Genomic DNA, 20,542 nt, shown 5'->3' on the forward strand with positions numbered 1-20,542 from the left:
CACAAAGCTCCTGGGGACACGGCGAGGTGGGACGGCGGCCAGCAGCGGTTCAAAGGCCAGCCTGGGGCACGCTGTGTCCCCCGGGGGGGGGACGTGGGGACCCCACTTCTCAGCCTCTGCCAGGGATCGGGATGGGGGGAGGCAGTGGGCGCCTCATGTGGATTGGGGGGACGTTGGATAAGACGGCTTTGGGGTGATGGAGGATGGCACAGGGGGAGCGGGACGACCACGGGTGAGGTGTTCGGGCGGGTGCCAACCCCTCCGTGGCCGTGCCGAGCCTCTGACCCCCCGATTCTGCTACCGGGGTGGCAGCAAGGGCCAAAAATAGCCCGTGCGGCGGCATTCCCTGCCTCCCCCTCCCCGCCGCACCCCTGACGCCTGGATCGGGGCGCCTCCTCCCGCGTTTCCTCAGGAAGAAACCCAAGGCTGGCGGGAGGAAGAGGCCGCACCACGGGAGGGACGGGACGGACGGGACAGACGGACGCTGGTGCGGGGCTGGGGAGCTACTGGGATGGGGAGCACCCGGCCCATCCTCTGCCTCCAGCTGTGGCTGTGGGTGCAGAGCTCTGCCCAGGAGCTCGATCCCGACGGCAGGAACGTCTGCAGGTAGGTGCCACAGGGGTCCCTGCTCATGCCCCTCCATCTCCCGGAGCCTCTCAGTAGCCCCAGGGGGTCATCGTCCGTCTGTCCTTCCACGGACAGAGATCTGCAGCCTGGCATCACACGGGCGCTGAGACTGGGGAGATGCTGGGGAGCGTGGTCGGGGCACGCACAGGCATTTGGGGACCCAGACCCCTTCTCTAGGGGTTATTTCTCATGTATGCACGGGGCAACGGGGGGGTGCGGGAGCGTTGGCCAAACTTTTACCATGCGCCAAGCGGGAAACATAGACGTAGCAAACCCCAAAGGGCTTTTGGAGCTGCCGTCCCCTCCGCTTTGCTGCCACGTTGCCTCTCCCGTTGGTCTTGCCATCAATGGCAGCGCCTGTGGTTGCCTTCACTTCACTGCCTTTTTTCTGAGTTGCTGGCGAAGCTTTGAGCTGCTCCCAGAGCATCGGGGACCCGGCACGGGCTCCGTAGCGGCAGGGCCGGGCAGGCTTGCCCCACCGCCCAGCCCCACCGCCCGCTCGGGCTGCAGCCTCTTAAATTTCCTTCTATTTTGCTGGTTTCCTTCCGGAGCGATGCCCCCGGGGCCGCGCCGCCTCCCCGCCCGCCGGGCCCAGCCGGGGCAAGCGCCCACGTTTGCTTCGCCTTAGCCGAAGCCGCGTGCGAACCCGTGCCGGCCCCGGCACCCCCCGCCCCGGCTGACGGCCCCCGGGTCTCTCCCGCAGGCTCCCCGCCGGCCCGGCATGCTGCCCCGGCTGGAAGCAGGAAGGGCGGGAGTGCACGGCCGGTGAGTGATGGATGGCGACGAAGCCCAAAGCTCGGTCCCCGCGCTCGGCCGGGTGGTTCCCCACGGCGCTGGGTGTTGGGGGGAAGCCCTACAGCTCTCTCCGAGTGGCGGCAGTGGGGTCCTGCGCTGTGGGGACCCCCAAACGCCCACCGAGCAAGTTGCTAATGGTGCTGCGGCTCGGCCGGAGGGATGGAGCGGGAAGCGGGATGGCGGTTTCCCCGGGAAGGCTGCCTCGGCGGTGGGTGGTGGGTGGTCCGGCAGAGGGGTGTGAGCCCGGGGGGGGGCCGTCGTGCGCTGACGTGCCTGCCCTGCCGCCGACAGCACTGTGCGAGGGAGAGGACGCCTGCGGGGTGGATGAGGTGTGCGTGAGACCCGGGGTTTGCCTCTGCAAACCCGGCTTTTTCGGAGCAGACTGCAGTTCCCGTGAGTATTTCCCCAGGGCTCAGCCCTCGCCATCCCCTTTGCCAGCCTGGATGCTCGGGGGGCTGCTGAGCTTCATCACTCATCATCCTCACCGTCTCCTTCCCTTCGCAGGCTGCCCCGAGCAGTACTGGGGCCCCGACTGCAAGCGGAGCTGCCCGTGCCACCCCAACGGGCGCTGCGACCCGGCGAGCGGGCGCTGCACCTGCAACCCCAACCACTGGGGAGGGCTCTGCCAGTTCCCTTGCCAGTGCGGCCCCCACGGCCGCTGCGACCCCCTGACCGGCGCCTGCCGCTGCGAGCCGGGCTGGTGGGCACCCACCTGCAAGAAGCAATGTCAGTGCAACTCCGCCAGCTCCCACTGCGACCCGCTCACCGGCCACTGCCGCTGCCTGCCGGGCTGGTGGGGCAGGAGGTGCAGCTTCAAATGCTCCTGCAACCTCTCGCCCTGCGCCCAGGAGACGGGCAAGTGCGAATGCAAGGCTGGGTTTTGGGGGCCGGCGTGCCAGCGGCGCTGCGACTGCTTGCACGGTTCCTGCAGCCCCCTCAGCGGGCATTGCAGCTGCAGCCCCGGCTACCAGGGCAGGAGCTGCCGGGACCCCTGTCCGGCGGGGAAATACGGGTCTCAGTGTGTGCACAGGTAAGTCGGGGGCAGCGGGGGGTCCTGCGGGTACTCGGGGGCCACAGTGAGACCTTGGGGGGAAAGTCACCACAGCCATGTCTGTCCCTTTGGCTGGGCAGGGAGACCCATCCTGGGGGGTTTGAGCATCCCTGGCTGGATGCAGCATCAGTGTTGCCCCAAAAGATTCATCTGCTAATGCCAGCAGAAAGCGTAACCCCAAAATCCGGTCGCTCCCCAGCGCGATAAAGCAGCACCTCCCCCTGCTCGCCTCCCGCCCCGTCGCTACAGCGCATTAAATGCTATAGAGTATTTCCCCGTGATCCAAACCGATGCTGAATGCTGGTGTGGGGTGAAACCTGAGTTTTAGGGGGGCCGGGGGTGGGTGTCAAGACCTCACCACCCCTCTGCCCGTGCAGCTGTGGGAGCTGCAAGCGCAGCCAGCCCTGCTCGCCCGTGGATGGCTTCTGCCTGGCCTGCCAGCCCGGCTGGAACGGGACCCTCTGCAAGGAGCCCTGCGCGCCCGGCTTCCACGGTGAGGACTGCCTCCAGCCATGTCCCCGCTGCCGCCGCGGGGAGGTCTGCGACCCAGAGACCGGGTCCTGCCCGCACTGCGAGCCCGGCTGGATGGGACCCAGGTACGCCCAGGATCAGGCCACCGGTCCTTGCGGGGGGTCCCTGCTCCAGGGCGCAGCGGGCTGATGCTTCGCTCTTTGTCTTGGCAGCTGCAACAGCTCCTGCCCCGCGGGCACCTTCGGCGATGGGTGCCAGCTCCTCTGCCCCGAGTGCGTTGCGGGAAGCTGCGACCCCGTGTCAGGAGCTTGCATCTGCCAGGCGGGCTACTGGGGAGCCAGGTAATGCCGGGAGCGGGGCAGGGCCAGGGCTCCACTCTTCCCGGAGGCATTTCCCCTCCTTTCCTCTCTCTTCCAGCTGCAACGACACCTGCCCGGAGGGATATTTTGGCGTGAACTGTTCCTCGCCCTGCCAGTGCTCCCGGGGGACCTGCCACCCTGCGCGGGGTGACTGCGTGTTGAGTAAGAGCAACCTCAAATTTACTCCTTGGCAGTGGTCAACGGACCGTAACATTCTTGCTGAGGATGGAAGGTGCTGGGAGGCTGCAATGCAGCCTCCTGGCCCCGCCATGGGTTGCCAGCTCCTGCGCTCTCCTTACGGGGCAGCTCTACGGGCTTGGCAGCCACAGGACACGCCGACTCAATCCATCTTCTCCATGCAGGTTTTAAGGACCACGGGGCCCTGGCAGCCGCCATCCTCGTCCCTCTCCTGCTGCTGCTGCTCTGCGTCGCCTGCTGTTGCTGCGGAGCTGGCCCAGCGGATGCTAGAGACAGGTATTTGTTATATTTTGCAACCTTCCATGCAAAACTCCGTCTCCTGCATCCCTTCACACCCATCTTCCCTGCGCAGGGCGGCTGTGCCGGATGACGACGTGGTGGCCCGGATGAAGCACCACGTGCGGGGGGTGCTGGCAAACCTCAGCGCTATGATGCCTTGCTTTTCCCTGGGTGGCTACAAACTTCCCAAAGTCACAGGTAAAAAAAGCAGAGCTGCCGACAGCCCTACCAGGGTGTCATCCCCACCCCGTCCTCTTTGCATTGTCATCATTTCGGGGTGAGCCTGCACTCCCCCTCGCCCCACTGCACGGCTCGGGGCAGGCATTGCTCTCCCTGAGCACCCCAGGGTGCCCGAGTTCAGCCGGGTGCCTTCTCCTCCCCAGTTTCCCACCACGACACGGAAATCCCCTTCAACCCCAGCTTCATCGAGCCGCCGTCGGCCGCGTGGGTTTCAGACAGCTCCTTCTCCTCCTCCTTCGACACCGACAACGAGGGACCCGAGTACTCCGTCCCTCCCAGAGAAGGTGACGTCCGTGGCTGCTCCTCCTCTCCCTGGCCACCCGCAGCCCTTTTTTGGGCTGCCCAGGGTCAATCCTGCCCTGTTTTTTAACCTTGGGCATCCCAGGAATGGGTGCGGGGCACAGGCAGCAATTCTTTTCATTCCCTTGTTTTCCCGTCTGCAAGGACACGCTGGGGCCACGCTTGGCCTCGTGTGATGGGACGTGCCTGGTGTGGGCAACCCCATTTCACAACCTCCTCCCGGGGAAACGCTCCCAGGGACAATCCTATTGCATCAGCCCCTGTCCCAGTGTCCCCAGGTGTGTCCCTGGGCAGGGGGGTAGCTCCGGCAGCCCTAACCCTCGCCCCTTTCTCCCGCAGGCGTCCCGCTGCTGGGGGGGGCCGAGCTGCAGGACGGGGTGTCCCCCCTCAGCGAGGCGCTCCCGGACCCGTCCGCCTTCGACTCCGAGGACGTCTCGCAGCCTTTCGCCATCCCCCGCACCTCCAGCATCGCCAAGGCCAAGCGGCCCTCTGTGTCCTTTGCCGAGGGGACGAAATTTGGGACGGCGGAGACCCCCAGCCCCGGGCGCAAGCCCAAGACCCCATGGGGCCCATCCAAGCTGTCCTCACCGCCGGGGGACGCGGCAGCTGAGCCCCCCACTGAACGACCAGCCAGCGATTGCTACGAGAGCCCTGAGCCCCTCGGCAAGGGGGAGGAAAGCCACCGGCCATCACCCCGGGCCACCCCGGGGGGACGCCGGCGGATGGTCTCCAGCACCAGGCACGTGGCCCAGAGAGTGGAGGCACTTGAAGCGGCTGCAAAATCCGGCAGCTGGGAGGCGAAGGGGAAGGAGCCCAACGTCACCACCATCTACATGATGGTGGGAACGGCCGGGCAGGACCCCAAGGCGGAGGGGGGTGGCGAGGGACCGGTCCAGGCCATGCTCAAGCGGCTGGGCAGTTTGCAGAGGGGCAAGTGGGCTGCAAAGGAGGAGCCCAAGGTGAGGAGGAGCATCGAGGCCATCCAGAAACCACCCCGCCGGGCCCTGGCGCAGCGCAGAGACTCGGTGAATAGCTGCAAGCAGCGGGAGAGTGTCCCGGGGGCTCCCGCCGAGCCGTCCCCTGGCAAGCACCAGCATCCCCCTGGGAAGAGAGAGTCCTTCCTTCTCGCATCTCCCTCGCCAAAAAGCACCGGGGCTCAGGATGGGACCAGCGATGCTGTAGGTGCCACGGAGAGGGGCAAAAGCCCTGAGTTAGTCCTCAGCCTCGAAACGAAGGGACAGGCTGCCGTGGAGGAAGAGCCGAAATACGAGAACGTGATCAGCGGCAGCGCCGATTCGCCCCCCGGCCACGCCAAGGAGCCGCCGGCCACCCCTGCGGCCACCTGAGCCACCACCGCCTGGGCTGGGGCAGCCGGAGCCCAGGAGGCCCCTCCGACCCCAGCGTGGGGGGAGCCGAGGTCTCCCTCTGAGCTGTGAACTGGAGAAGCATCGAGCCTTCCCATTGACCCCCTTTCCTCTGCGCCGCGTTGCTGGTGTGGACCCTCGCTGGCCGGCACAGCCGGCAGGACGGGTGATGCTGAGAGCCGCAGCGGTGGCAGCCCCATGGGTTTGTGGTGCTTCAGGGCTGTTTTCTGCTCCCTATGTGCCCCGTTTTGTGTCTGCTGCAGCCCGGAGGCTCTGGACGCAGTGGTGGCACCTTCTAGTCCCTGCCGGCATCGGGCTTGGGGACATATATCCTCCTCGTAAACGGGAGCGGGGCTGCTGGGGGCTCAGCTGGGAAACGCACGGGCAAAAACCAGTTTTACCCCATCAGCTTTCACCTTTCCCTGTCCCAGCTCTGGTAATGCTGCTCGGAGCCTCTTGCTGTAAAGGTGCTTCTTGCTGAAGGGGATTATTTTGTGGAGCTGGGCTGGGGAGAGATGATGGGCTGTCACAAGCAGCTTCAGCGAAAATTAATTTTAGCTGCTTATCTGGAAGGGTATCTGGGTCTGCAGCGGTTTATCTGTGTGGCTCTGGCTTTCATGGCAGGCTCTGGCTGCCTTCGTTTCTATGTACATGTGTAGCACATGAAAAGGCTCGTGGCACGGCATGGGGTTTATCGACGGCCTTTTAAACTCCACGTGATACCAAGCTGCAATTGTGCAAGAGCAAACGTGGCAGCTGGGGCCGTGACCATCAACCTGTGCACCCGGCGCTGCGCTGGCCCTGATAAGGACAAAAGCTTCGCGGAAAATGGCATGGCCACAGGTGCCCTAAGCTCCTGCCATCTCCCACGCCTCATTCCTGCTGCAGCAACGTGTCACCACGGGTGGCTGAGATGCGACGAAGGTGCCGCAGCATCTCCAGCGCAGCCAGAGGACCTCGGGCAGCGTGGGTGAGACGGGCACGAGGGCTCTGCCGCCCGTGCAAGGCGGTCGAGATGCCAAAGAGGATTTGTAGCGTGAACTGGTTTTAGATGTATCTAAGTGGTAGAAGTTTCTTGTATATTTTTCTGTTATTTCGCATGGCATGAAAGCCTCTGACTGAAAATTAAATGTTACCAAAGCCCTTCAGGATTCGGGTTTTCCAGCCGCCCTCTGAATCAAAGATGTGGTCAGAAATACCCTCCAAAGTGTGGAAACTGTCGGCAGCCTTAGGCTTTCAGGGGTTTTTTTTTCATTTTCTGGTTCTGTTGAATTCTGAACTCTCACTTACGGAGCTGAGCCCAGAGCAGTGCTGGAGACCGGAGCAGAGGGCAGAGGGAACGCGAGGGGGCTGTGAGCATCCGGAGCACCTACGTTGCAGGCTGCACCTCATGCATCACGTGTGGAGCTCCGTGTGAATCCTTCTGGCCCGGCACTGCTGAGTTGGGTTTTAGGGTATTTCAGAAAACAGAGTGGGTTTTGCTTTTTCCCTTTGGCGTTTTGCAGGTGCTTCTCCGCAAGCGCAAGGCACTGAATCCCCACGGTCCCACATGGGTGAGGCTTCCAGTTTTGCAGCGAGCATGCAGCACTCCTTCCTTCACCGGTATCACCCACGGCTGTGATTATAACACCAAATATTCTGGTATACAAATAAAAATGCTCACCCTTGAGCAGCAGCCTGGCCAGACCTCTGTTCTGCACAGGCTAATTTTTGTTTTGACACTATTTTCTTACAGTGGCAGGGACAGTCCCACATTTTATTTATAAGCAGCCATTTTTTCCTAATTGGTTGGATATTTTCAGCCTGCGAGCCGAGCAGCGTTGTGCCAGAAGTGAACGTCACGTGAGCCGGTTTGCCCTGGGTACAGCACGTAAATAGCTGACAACAACCCAACAGCCTTCCCTGACGTTGAAACAAGCACCCAGCTTTGAGAAAACGCTGCTGCTGCTGCGAGAAACCTTTCATGTTCACGGGCTGAGCTGTGAGGCAGGATGTTTCCCCTGCCTGAAGATGAAGCATCTTCACCCGCTCTGGGCGGTGCAAGGAAAAACAAGCGGTGGATTTTCAGCGCGTGGCTGTCCATGCACGCGCCTGCAGCGTGGTCGCGCTGGTGTCTTCTTGTTAGGGATGCTTCGGTCCGGCTTTGCCGTGGTTTTAATTCTGGATGCAGGAGCCAGAGCTGGCGGGTGAGGGAGGGGTTAATGTCTTCTCGTGCTGGATCTCTGACTTTCCAAAATCCCGCTGCAGTGGTTTGAAGCCAGCCGGTGGGAAGCGGTGTGCAGGTCCTGTCTGTAAGCAAAGAGGCGTCCGTGCTCTCTGCTGGGGCAGCTCTTGGCCTCCTGGAGGTAGGAGCAGAGGCTGGAGCCATCCCCCATGGCCACGGGGGTCTGTCCCCTGTCACCACAGCCTTATCATCTCCTTTCCCAAACCGTCCGAGCTCTGCCTTTGAAGAGGACTGCGTTTTTTACCCCAGTGGCTCCGTCCGAGCCTGCTGAGGTCCTCCCTGCGCAGCCGGGCAGGAGCCGTCACCTCCCTTCCAGCCTAAACTCGTCCCTGGCCAGTTTCTATAAATGTGACTTTGTGCCAGTGCTCTTCTGCAGCTTCACTTTATTTTTTTTCCCTCCATGATGTTTACTCAGTCCCCGGGTGTATTTATAGATGGCAACGGATCACCTGATAGCTTCTTTTCTCCTTCTAGGATAGGAAAACTGAGCCCCCCCACACTCTCGCTGTAGCAAAGGGTTCCCGTGTCCCCAAACAGCCTCCGAGCCCTCCTCGTGCTCCTTCCCGTCACAGTTCATGTTTCTTGGACACAGCAACCAGCTCCGGGTGCTGAGGTCTCCCGGGGCCTCGTGCTGTCTCAGCCTTCCTCTACCTCTGCTAAAAACACGGCACCGATCCAGGCTGCCTTGTTTTCTTTGGGCATTTTTTTTTGTTTGTTTGTCTGCTTTGGCTTAAATCCACTTTCCAGCTGTTGCAACGCCTGACCCTTATCCCACAGCCAAGGCCGAGGAGTTTCCTCTTCCCACCACCGCAGCCTGCCCCTTTCGCAGGTATGCAGCGGCGGGTGCACGTCCGTCTGTCCGCTGCACGACTCAGAGATGTTTACCTGCCACAAGCACCGTTTTCATCTCCTTCGACCGAGAAAAAAATGCCCTATAATGATTTCCAGGGATGTATGGCCACCTCCTCTGGCCCAGGACCTCGCTGATGAGGGCTGGGTTTACGGCAGGACCAGAAATCCTGCGGAGGAACGCTCTGCAAAATAATTTAACATAAAACGAGGGCAGAGCTCCGCTGAGCTCGGATGCAAAGCCGCTCTCGTGGTTCGCAGTGATTTTACTTTTATTGCACGGAGCAGCTGCCCGTGCTCCTGGGCCGGGGCCTCGGAGGGCTCGTTGCCGCCTGTCCGGCCGTGCCGTGCCGGCGCTCAGCACAGGCCTGCTCCCAAAACGGCCTTTTAACGGGGGGACAGCTTCTCCGCTCCCTCCTCGGGCGGGAGAGCGGGGCGGGTGGGCTTCGCAGGACGGATCCGGTGCCTGCAACGGCAGCGGATGAGTAATAACGCGGGTACCGTTAACGAAATGGCTCCGTGCGCTCGGCTGGGGCTGTGCAAGCAAGAGCCGTTCGGCCGTTCCGCGGTGCGGCTCTCCCCGCTGCCGCCCGGGGCCGGCGGAGACCGGCAGCAGCCAGCACCGAACCCCGCAGGGAATTTCCTGCTGTCCCTGCGGGACCGCGCCGTGCCGGGAGGTGGAGCGGGCGGGCCGGCGCGACCGGCATCACCTCCCGCCGCCGCCGGGGTCCCGTTTTTTCTCCCTCTTCTTTCTTTTTCCTTGGAAGGTGGGGGGTCCCGTCACCGCTCGGGTGCCGTGTCCCCGGCGGTACGGCGGGGGGGCTTGTGTGTGTCACGGTCCCCGCGGGGGGTTCCCCCCCTCTCGCCCAGCCCCGGAGCGCCGCTGCGGGCTCCGGCCGCGGAAACGATTGTTGCGTCCGGGTGCGTGTGGCCGTCCCGGCCGGGAGAGCCCCGGTGCAGCCCGGTGCGTGACTACGGGGACGCACCGGCGGGGGGGGGGGGTACCGGGGGGAAGGAGGTACCGGGGGGGGGGTACCGGGGGTGCGCGCGGCCCGGCACGCGCCCCGGCGGCAGCGGCGCGCGGCTCGGGGCCCCGCGGCGGGCGCGGTGATTGGCCGGGGTGGCGACCAATCAGCGGTGGCTCCTGTTTGCTCCGGTGGACGGATAAAAACCCCGGGTGGGAGCGGGGCGGTGCGGAGCGGAGCGGGGGCGCGGTGGAGGGTGAGCACGGGGGGCATTGAGGGATGGGGGGGAAGAAGGAGGGTTGCGTGGGGGAGAGCGGGGTGCGATAGGGGTTTGCATGGGGTGCGGGAGAAGCGGGTGCACGCGGGGTGGGGTTTGCGTGGGGGAAGAGTGGGGTGCGTGGGGGCTTTGCATGGGGGGGAGCGGGGTGAGGTTTGCGTGGGGTGCACGTGGGGTGGGGTTTGCATCGGAGGGGGGGGTAGTAGGGTGCATGAGGGGGGTTGTGGGGAGGGAGGGGGTGCGTTGGGGGAGAACAGGGTGTATTGGGGGCTTGGTCACGGGGAGAGTGGGGTGCGTAGGGGGATTCATGCGTGGGAGTGGTATGTATTGGAGGAAGAGGGGGCTGATGGGGAAGAGCCGGGTGCATGGGAGTGATTTGTGGGTAGGGAGCAGGGTGCGCTGGGGGATTGGTCGGGGAAGAAGAGAGCAGGATGCAGCAGGGCTGTTTTGGGGGAGCTGGGTGGAGGGGGGCGTCGATGAGGGGAGGACAGCGTGCGTGGGGGGGGTGGGTAGGGAGAGGGGTGTGTTAGGGAAGAGTGGGGTGCCTGGGGGGGCGACTGGTAGGGGAGAGAGCGGGCTGCACCTCTCGCCGTAGGGAGGATCTGTGCTGAGGAAGGACGTGTGGGACTGGGGAGGGGGCGTGCGGGTGCAGGGATGAGGAAGAGGAGGCGGTGGAGGAAATGCGTCGTGGGTTGCGCTGGGAGAGTGGGCCTGCGCCGTGGGTGGGTGTGCATGGGGGAGAGCACGGCTGCAGGCTGGCTTCCTGGGGCGGGGGTCTCTGCATCAGCTTCTGGCGCTGGAGGGTGGCCCTGGCCTCCTGGCACCCTTGCAGGGAGCTGGGCCAGCCCCCCAGCCCCCCAAAGCAACCCCGGGCTGGGGCCTCTGCCCTGTGGAAAGACCTGAAAAACTGTCTTGGGCTGATTTCCCCATAGCCCCTGATCGGGGCGTGCTCTGGGCTGGGAAAAGGCTTAGCTTGTCTAAAATGGCCACCTGCCTTATGACCCGGGTTGGCCCCAGTGCTGCGCACCTCTGGGCTCCCCGGAGCAGCCCGTCGGCCAGCCAGGTCTGCTCCTGAATCTGCTGCTGAATCGTGGGCCCCGGGGACGGGGACAGGTGGAGCTGGAGACACTTAATCCGGCCGCAGCATCTGCGGGGATGCCAGCGTGCTGAGGCGGAGCAGCACGTGCCACGGGCTGTCCCGGCCAGTGTACCTGGCTGGCTGCACAGCTAGGATGGGGCAGGATGCGGCCCGCCTTGTCTCCCAGCTGGGTGGTCTGGCAATTAGCAAAAAGTGCTCCTTGATGAGCCATCTGTGCTATAAACTGCATATATAGGACCCATGCTCACCTTCCAGAGCAGATCTATGCTCCGGCGTGGGGCAGAGCAGACCTGTGGGTCACTAAAGCCACCATTAGGGCTGTGGGGCTGCGCCCCCGGTCCCAGCCTCTGCCTGCAAGCAGCCAGGAGATTGGGGTGCTGGCTGAAGCCCCCCGCTCTGGCACGTGTTTCCTCGCTGCCTTATAAATGGGCAGCCTGCCCCGTACAGGTGATGGGGCAGTGGGCTCCAGGCAGTGGGTATTTACTGCATTTTCATACCTGTTGCTCGGGAAGTGGAACGGAGTCCTTGAACGCTCCCCTGTCGCGTGGTGCGTGCGCTGGAGGGGCTGCTCCAAGGGCACCTGTGCTCCTCCATCCCTCCAGGTAACTTGGCAAGCTGGTACCTGCAAAAACGAGTTTTACACCTGAGTGCCTTACATTCAGCAGGCAGGTTTGCTTGCGTTCCAGTAGAGAGATTTCTTCTTAAACCATGCTTTTTTGCAGTCTTTGAGCAGCATGTGCTTTGTCTGTGGACTCACTGGACGTTGTTCTGGTCCCTGCAGGTTGAGACTCTGACCGAGGCCATCTTCCCACGCAGCAATGGCACCTACGCTTGCTACCGCCCATCGCCGGCGCTGGTGGATGGCATTCACAGCCATCATTGAGAACCTGCTCTTCTCTGCTGTCCTGCTGGGCTGGGGGTCCCTCCTCATCATGCTGAAAGCAGAAGGGTTTTATTCCTACCTGTGCCACGAGTCAGGTAAGGATGCTCTGGAGACTTGTGCGAATAAGTTGCTGCTGAGGTTTGCTGGTGTGGTTCCCTGTCTTGGGATGGTGTGGAACTGGCAGGAGTAGGGCTGAGCTCCAGGTCAGTCCTGGGGTAGAAGGAAGGGAGGTGCGCTCCTTCCCAAAACCGGTGGTATCCTTGTGATGGTGTAATGTGCCTGCTGTTGCTTTGCAGAGTGGTTGAAAAAGAAGCTAAAGATAAGGTAAAGCTTTTCTGGACAGTCTTTTCCACTTGGCCCTGAGTTCTTCCTATGCATGGTGGCCTGGCTGACCTCTGCAAGGTCAAGCCCAATGGGTTCTGGAAGATGATTTGTGGGGAGGGTGTCCTGAGTTTGTAGGAGGAAACTATGGGCACTCTTTCCTTAGTGGTAGGAAAGAAAAGAGCATGGGTGAAGATGAGATTGGGGGAGCCCAGCGCCGCTGTTGAGAAGTTGCAGAAGTAAATGCTACTGATGTTTTGTTCCTCTCCCTCTTCAAACACCTAGGACGTGCTCAAACCAGGCTGAGTCTCTATGAGGGCTTGGGATCCACCTTCTGGCCCAGCCAGAAGAAGAGGTTGTCCATGTTGCAGACCCAGCCTTGCAGGGAAGGAGGCAATCTTGTGGTGTGGGAAGGATAACCCTGGGAAAAACAACATGTAGGTGGACATGTATCCCCAGCCTGGGCATGGGGAGGACTGTGGTCTGGGGAATCCCACGGCGTGGTAGGGTGGACAGCGGAGTTAAAAGGAACCTGAGGGTAAAGGTGTGGTGTGGATTTGGCAAGCTGCTTTAGTGAGAGAAGGTTTGCATGTGCTCAGAGAAGGGAACAGCAGAGTGAAGAGAGGCGGGAGCTAGGTGTTTGGGCTCCTTCCAGAGATGTGTGATGGTGGATGAGATGAGAAGGTGGATCAGCCCACTGAGGGCTGGTGAGCATGGAGCAGGAAGCAGTAGGGGAAGAAAGAGGTGGAAATAAGAGCACGGACCCCAGAGCTCTCGGTGGGTGACGACTGAGAATAGCGTGGGAAATCTGAAATGTGGGGAAACGAAGTCCAAGCAAAAAGTGACTGTGACCAGTTGTGATGAGACTTTGATTTTTTTCCTCATTCATCAGATGCTTGTTATGGTCTTCTCTTCTGCTTTGTGTTCCTGTGGGCGGCTGCCTCACTTTTGTAGAGCCTGGGTTGCTGCACCTGGCAAATATGCACGTGTTTGAGTTTTCTACCAGCTGTTGCTTGGCTGCTTCATTTCCTTCCTATCCTTTGCTCATAGTACAATGCTTCCAAGCGTGTCCGTGCCACTTAGGTCTCCAGCGGCGCTCCAGACTGCGTGAGGGAGAGTCCTGAGCGGCTGGAGACCGCTTAGGACTTCTGTTCAAGGTTCTCGCCAAGCCACGGTGACTTTGTCACGGGGCCTGTGTAAGAGGTCTCATTAAACCTCTCAGGTGGAGGCTTTCTGCCACCAAGATAAAACGCGAGAGTTGATAAGCAAATGCTGACCGTCTCTGAAAGCAGCCATTTTCCTATCTGCTTCTTGAGATGTGCCCTGCTGACAAGAGCTCTGCATCGCTTGGGGCCTGCCTCCTACTCTTTGCTTTGATTGCTTTCAATTCATCCGCCTTTGCCCCAAATCAGCGAGATTCACCTTGGCTTCTCACCCGCGTTTGCAGCTCTGTGGTCTGTCTGGCTCTCCCTGTGGGAGACCGCAGGGAAGATGCAAATGTTTGGACAGCGGTGAAATTGCTGTCCTGGGGGCAATTTCTTCCTCCTAGTGACCAACCTGTGCCCTGAGGCAGGAGAAGTTAATCCCTGAAAAGAAATTTATGTAGTCAAATGTTCTCATTGTCCTCAAATATCTGGCCATCACTGCTGAACTCAGTGATGGTTTGTGATGAGCGTCGAGGACCAGTTATGCCGGTTTCCTCGTTCATCCATGCTTACTCGCTTTCCTTTCTCTGTTTTTGTCCTCATTGTAATAATCTCAGCGATTTGGTAGGGAAGAGTCCTAGCTCCAAGCATGGGGAGAGCAGACTCCCTGCAGTAGTCGCTGAATGACCGGCACCAAGCTGTGTTTGACCTTTGCTGGGATTAGGATGGCCCGGTGGTTGCCTTTCTCAGCATAATCTATTGAATCCTGCAGCCTGAGTGGGTACTTGGCTGGAAGGTTGGTGCAAACAAATTATAACTACTAGCCTTTGGGCACTTGTTCCTAATGGTGCTGTGTGCATGTAAGAATTGCAAAAAAAAAAAAAAAAAAAAGACTTTTCCTAATGAGCCAAAGGTTCTTGGCAGGGCTTTTGGTTTGTCAGCAAAAGGTCTTGCACTTTGTGATGCTTTCCAACGAAAGAGAAAACTAGACCTTGTCCCTCCTGCGGGCTCTTCTCTGAAGGTAGCAGCAGCTGCCCAGAAAGTGACTGCAAATCATGAAGGGCTCCTTGTCTTCCTCTTGAATCCCCCCCCTTCCCTGCTGCCTTTGGCTTCTGGTATTGGATTTTACTCAGCCACGGTGCAAACGTGTGGGGTCTGCCGGACTCTAACTCGGTTGCGTGAGGGTGGAGATGGACACCTAGAAAAAAATCCACATCAGAATAACAAATATTTTTAAAGCAATTGTGCAACAGGGTTTGAGTGGGGGGTTGTACCCGTTCTGGGCGGCAGGTTTGGCCACATCCTGAGAGGTATGTTTGAAATTTGCTGACAAGGAGTCTGGTAGTGGCACTTTGTTCCCATTTTAATTTTACTACACTACTGCTTGGCCTTTAACCAACTGAAGCAGCATCTTTTATTCGGTGCAAGTGCTGATTCCACAGCCTTTATCAGGATTCGGGCCTTATCAGCTGTTGGGGAACTTGATCTGTTCAGGGTCTTGCATTGCTGCGGTGTTGCTGGGATCGGGAAGCTCAAGGCTTGGGTCTCTGAGACATGTTTTAAAAAAAAAAAAAAATCTTGAACTTGATAATCTCTTCACAAAGAGCAGAGATAAGCAGCCAGTTGGACAGAGGCCCTTCCTCTAAGACAGGGCTGCAGAAAACCAAAGGGACGATAAGCTAATTCAGTTACGGCAGGTCAACGCGCCTTAACACGGGCATAGGAGGAAGGTGCTGCCTTACAGCTCTTTGCTCTGATTTATTTGGGGTCTGTGGTGGGGAACTTGCAACCTGAAGGTCCCTTTCAAGCCGGTAAGATGTGATGACGGCTTGTGGAAAGGCTGCGCATGCGACCCTGCAAACAGGAAAAGAGTAAATGTGGTAAATGTTCGGTTTCTGCAGGAAACACGCTGCGTTGGTTAGCAGCTGACGGTGGCACGGGAGAGCTGCACGGGAAGGTGCTGGCCCCGGGTGAGAATTGCTGCAAAATGAAACCGCAGCCGGGGAGTGAAGGGGAGTTTAACTGGAGACTGGGCGGGAGTGAATGGGAGTTTAATTGGAGACTGTGCCTCGTTACCAGGCTTTCAGCTGGGTGCCCAGCGAGCGGGTCCTGGAGGTGCAAGTGGATGGGCAGGCAGAGAGGGAAACCCGGATTAATTGTATTTGCAGTGGTATAATGCAAGAACATCTCCTCCCAGTTCCCAGAAGTATGACACCATTCTGAAAAGAGAAAACATGTTCTTATGTGGGCAGACTGCAGATCAGTTGTTTGCACATGTCTTTCACTGTGATTTTTTTTTTTTTCTTTTTTTTTTTAGCCAATGCTCCCAGACTCTTTGGCCCTGATTTTTTTTTTTTTTTTTAAATATCTTTTTTTCTTTCCCTCTTCTAAAAAGAGGAAGGTGAGGCTGTGCAGGCTGTGTCCCACTGAGCTATTGCTGGGGCGGCTGGGGGTGTCTTGCCTGCTTGGATCAGCCTGATCCATAAAACAGGATGAAAGGAAACCTCTCTGCCATCTGAGATGGCAGTCACTCTTGAAAAAGCCAGACTCATTCCTCTGGTAATGTGGTGTGCGCCTGGGATTTGAAAAGGTCAGCAAAGAGTAGTTAATGATTGACCCTCTCATGAAACCTACAGCAGTTAATTTGGGAGAAAGGATGACTTTAAATGTTCCACGAACAGCCTGAACAAATCCCAGCGATGAGCTCGACATAAATGATTACCGAGGCAGCCTTCCTCTCACCTAAGCTGTCATTCTTTAAATAGTAACTTGAACTACTAATTGGGCAGTAGAAATCCTGCTGCTTGTAGGGGGAGAGCTGTAAAAATAGGCAGTATGTTCTTGTAATTGCTGGTAAAGACTTGCAGCTTCTTCTAGCTTGACAGCAAGACAGTGGTGAGCATACATGGACCGAGCCCGGGCTGCTGCCTTACCCGGGTGGCACTCTTGCATGTCAGACCTGGCATGCCTGCATGCAGGTGGACTTGGCAGGAGAATTTGGGGAGGGCACCACTGTCGACACAGACACAGCCCTTCCCCAAAGCACTGTTGCAGATGGAGCCAGGCACGTAGGAGACTTTCCCCAGCAGTGTGGCGTGCACTGATCTGGAACAGGATCTGAGCCGTGATTGAGGGAAACTGCTGTTTGCCGTAACCGGGTGCATTAGGTAGGTGAGTAGTTAGGCAGGTTCTCTGCCCATTAATCTCCTCCTAGCTGCGTGTCATATGCTGCCACTCGCTCTCCTGTGCTGGTGACCTGCTGGCACGTGAATCTCTGCTCCCCAAGGAGACGGCGCTCGGCTGGACCTTGTGCATGCTGCACACACCTGCAGCCCCTCCAAAATGTTCCTATTTATGGAGGTGGCTTAAAGGATCAGAGGATGCCAGGGTGCCAAGGGCTGCTTGAATCATTTCCATTACGCCTCAGTGGATCTTCTCTTGTTGCTCAGGGGCTGCTTCTATTTTCACAAACAATTTGTATTTCCACATAGCGCTGTTGCCTGGCCCCTCCTTGGAGCTGGCGACGAGCAGCTGTAAACAAGGTGGTTGGTACAAGGAGGGACTGAAGTTTGGTGCCCCGTTCCCAGCCTTCCTAGCTGCAGCAAGTCTTCAGAGAGGGCCGAGTTTCCTTGCTGTTTCGGAGCTGTGTCTCCCGGTGTGGGTGCTCATCGTGCATGCCGGCGGGGGGTCTGCTAGCAGGCGTGTGCTGCGGGAGCTCCTTGGGGTCATGTTGCAACTGTACATGTCAATATGTTAACAGGAATTCATCTACTCCAGCTTTAAATGCTGAATATTTCTGTTTGTGGGGAGGGTTGAGAGGCTCTTTAACGCGTGCAGCCAGAAGTTATAAGGTCACTGCGCTGTCCGTGTCCCTCCACCCTTCTTCCACTCCACAGCTGAGCTATCTCTGTAGAGTGCTGACACAGGGAAACCACTACTACTTTGTCACTCTTCCCCCCACCACCTTGTTTTCCCGAGTTTAACCTCTCACCTACATCTGTTTCCTATGAATTTATCTTTGTGGAGAGCCCAAAAAGCCTTGGTGCTGTGGGTGAAGCGGTGTGCCTGTGCCTGCCTCATGGAGATGCTGTCAGAAGTCAGCGTTTAAGATCCTGGGCCACACCAAGAGGAGATTGTGAGGGAAAGATGGATGAAAAAGATTGAGATGTAGTGTGAAAACTGCAGAGAGCCTCCCAAGTCTGTCCAGGACTGATTTCTAAGGATGCGACCTGGAAGCCTCAGGCTGGAGTGCTCTCCTCCCTGCAGAAGGGATGCTGATGGGACATGTGGCCTTCTGGGGATATCTCTGTTGCTTACTCCGGCTATCCGTGATTAGCAGGGCAAGAGGAGGGACAGATTAAGTTAGGAGCAGATGGCAAAGGGAAGGAACAAACAGTCATCACTGCCCACAGGCAGTTTGAGACCATCGTAGTAAAAGCGTTGGTGAGAGCAATGTAAATGGAGAGAAACGTGCGCCTTCCCTGGAGTGCTGGGAGGGGACAGGAGAAGGTTTGCAGGCAGCTTGGAAGCCTCAGATATCAGCGTCTGAATTCCTGCTAATCCCTGATGTCTGGAAGGTGGAGCGTGACTTGTTTGCAATGGACACAACTGGGAGGGTTGTTTTGGGCAGCTAGGAGAACCAGGGTGAAACCAGTAACCGGAATGGTGCTGAGGCTTGGGTAGAAGGGAAGGAGTTGCAAGACGGGGCTGTGTGATCTCCGGAGACACGGGGAGGGCAAGAGCAGCCAAGGGGATCTCCTCCACAAGCTGCACCGAGCAGTGAATGTGAAGTCACTTTTACATGAGGGATTCCTGCTAATTAACTAACTAACTAACCAGGGCTCGCTGGGAATCTCTAATCTTGCTTCATGTGGATGGTTATGTAGGTGACTTCTCTCTCTATTCCTCCTTTAATATTGAACTTTGTCAGATCAATTATTAAATATGGGGGCGAGTGTTTTATGTCACTGGCTTGCGGCAGCAGTAAGAAAGCAAGTGCTTTGTCATAGCGGCAAAGGTTACTTGTAAGTCAGATAAGCGTTGGGAGAAGGAGAGGTGGAGTGCTCTAGAGTTCTGGGTTAATGGAAGTCTAAAGGGACATGTGCTCGCTTGAGGAGTTGTAAGCCACCTTGGGATAGGCTTGTTACAGGAGCAGAGTTGACGTGAGGCAGCAAAACTGCTGCTGTAAAGAAAAGGGAACGTCGTCTTTCCTGTCTTTTTTTTTTTTTTTTTTTAACTGTCCTGTTTCTGTCTCTGTTACACAACGTGGGCTCTGCTCAGCGTGGGAGTTTGCATGCGGAGTTCCTCATGTAAAGGCAAGAACAGAAAGCTGGAGATATAATTGATCTGTATGGCCTAAACCCACTTGGAAAGAATAGAAAATGCTAACTATGGGGCAGAAGTTAAAGATGCATCGATCCTTTAACAAACAGAGAAGGCAGGTGAGCTGCCAGCCCTCTTGGGAACAGGGTAGTTAAATCCAGAAGGATTTTTCAGAGCCAGGGCAGTCGGGAAGCAAGCTGGCTACTGCAAAGCCATTCCTCATCCCGCTGCCCGCAGCGAGGGTAGGAAGCTTTTCGTTTGAGCAGGCTGTTGCTCTGTGCCAGGCCTTGTCAGCCCAGTGTCTGGACCTGAAATAACCGATTTGGCTGTAGTTATTGCTCCCAGTTTAGTTAGGGAAAAGATCTGTGAGAACATGCCAGTTGTAGATTAGGAGGGCCTTATTTTTGTATTAGTCCCTTCAGGTTCTGCTGGGTTTAGTCCCCTGTAATTGCCAGGGCCTTGCTGTATAGCTGTTTTCATAAATTAATGAATCTCTGTCCTTAGGTTGTTACCCTGCTGCTGCTTGGGATACTTGTCCCCTGGGTGCCTGCGCATCCTTTTCCTGCTCCCAGCTGAGCTCGTCAGGTTTCCCTTGTCCTTCTGCTGCTCTTCTTTCCCTTCTCCATTTTTTACTGATTATAATAAAAAAATGGAGTGTGGGGGGTGCGTGCCCAGTGTGTTGTGGCTCCCTGCGTGCGGGGCTTTTCTCTTCCCTCCTTCCTGCAACGCCGCCAGTCTCATCCTAACGCGCTGCAATGATGATCCTCTATCACCCCGTGTAGGAAACACCACCGGCAGCCCTGGACACGAGAACAGCACAGCTGCAGAGCACAAATGGCCTTCCTGCAACGCCCAGGATGAAATGCTGAACTTGGCCTTCACCATTGGGTCCTTCCTGCTCAGCGCGATCACGCTGCCCCTGGGAATTGTCATGGACAAGTACGGCCCTCGCAAGCTGCGGCTGCTTGGCAGGTTGGTGTCTGGGGCTCCCCGGGCGGGCTGAGGGGCGAATTCACACATTGTCTGGGGCAGATGGGTGCTGTTTGGGTGCTGTGCCTGTTGCAGGGTCCCTGCAGCCTCGGGAATTGGATGAGGGATGGGACTGGGATCTACTCGGAGCTGCTGGCCACGCACAGGAGACTGGAGCAGCTCTGGGATGATTTTGGCCAGCACAGTGAATTGCTCCATAAGGGAAGGGCCTGGGACTCCATGTCCACACTTCAGCTCTCCAGTGTTGCTCTGTGCTCCCCGGCCAGATGGAGCCTGGAGGAAGAGCGGAGTTATTTGTGAGTCACGGAGGGTAGCTTTTTCCTTGAGCTGGGAGCTATGTCCTGAGAGGCACAAAACCAAGATGTTACATCATCCTTTGCAAGCTGGGGAGTTAACTCGGGGATAAACACGTCCTGCTTGCCTTTTCTAGGACCCTTCTCTGCCATGTGCTGTACGTTGCTTTCTGCCTGAAATAGAAGGTCGTTAGCTGCTTCGGTCATGGCATGTAGGGATTAGTGACTTGTTGGGCACAGTGGACTCCAGCACCGCTGAATTTTAATGCACTGAACCATACCAGCAACCAAACTGGCTCAAAGTGGGGGAAAAATGGGGCAAATCTGACTCAGACCCTACCAGAGAGGAGCAGGTAAAGGCTGTGAGTGCTGTGACCACAGCTGGGTCTCGGGACGAAGGCTGCTGCTGTCTTTGGTCACCTCGAGGTGAGGGCTGGCAAAGCTCTGTGCTGGAAAACCAGTAGGGAATTTGGATCCAGCAAGAGCTGCG

General features: G+C 58.1%; 2 protein-coding genes across 2 annotated transcripts in view; both read left to right on the forward strand.

The window, feature by feature from the left end:
- The first annotated feature begins 476 nt into the window (after positions 1 to 476).
- On the forward strand, positions 477 to 6,835 carry SCARF1 (scavenger receptor class F member 1). The gene is made up of 11 exons (XM_075168757.1): positions 477 to 606; positions 1,331 to 1,392; positions 1,714 to 1,815; positions 1,927 to 2,452; positions 2,851 to 3,069; positions 3,157 to 3,285; positions 3,362 to 3,465; positions 3,666 to 3,777; positions 3,854 to 3,978; positions 4,164 to 4,304; positions 4,660 to 6,835. The coding sequence occupies exons 1-11, from the start codon at positions 512 to 514 to the stop codon at positions 5,664 to 5,666; spliced, it is 2,622 nt and encodes an 873-aa protein (XP_075024858.1). The 5' UTR covers positions 477 to 511; the 3' UTR covers positions 5,667 to 6,835.
- Positions 6,836 to 9,924: 3,089 nt separating this feature from the next.
- SLC43A2 (solute carrier family 43 member 2) overlaps positions 9,925 to 20,542 on the forward strand; it is a 30,971-nt gene continuing 20,353 nt past the window's right edge. Inside the window, exons 1-3 of the mRNA XM_075168758.1 lie at positions 9,925 to 9,978; positions 11,880 to 12,076; positions 19,552 to 19,741. Coding sequence (XP_075024859.1) covers positions 11,917 to 12,076; positions 19,552 to 19,741 — 350 coding nt within the window. The 5' untranslated portion in view covers positions 9,925 to 9,978; positions 11,880 to 11,916. The remainder of the gene's footprint in view (positions 9,979 to 11,879; positions 12,077 to 19,551; positions 19,742 to 20,542) is intronic.

Source organism: Calonectris borealis, chromosome 19 (genome assembly GCF_964195595.1).
Source record: "Calonectris borealis chromosome 19, bCalBor7.hap1.2, whole genome shotgun sequence".
Lineage (NCBI taxonomy): Eukaryota > Metazoa > Chordata > Aves > Procellariiformes > Procellariidae > Calonectris > Calonectris borealis.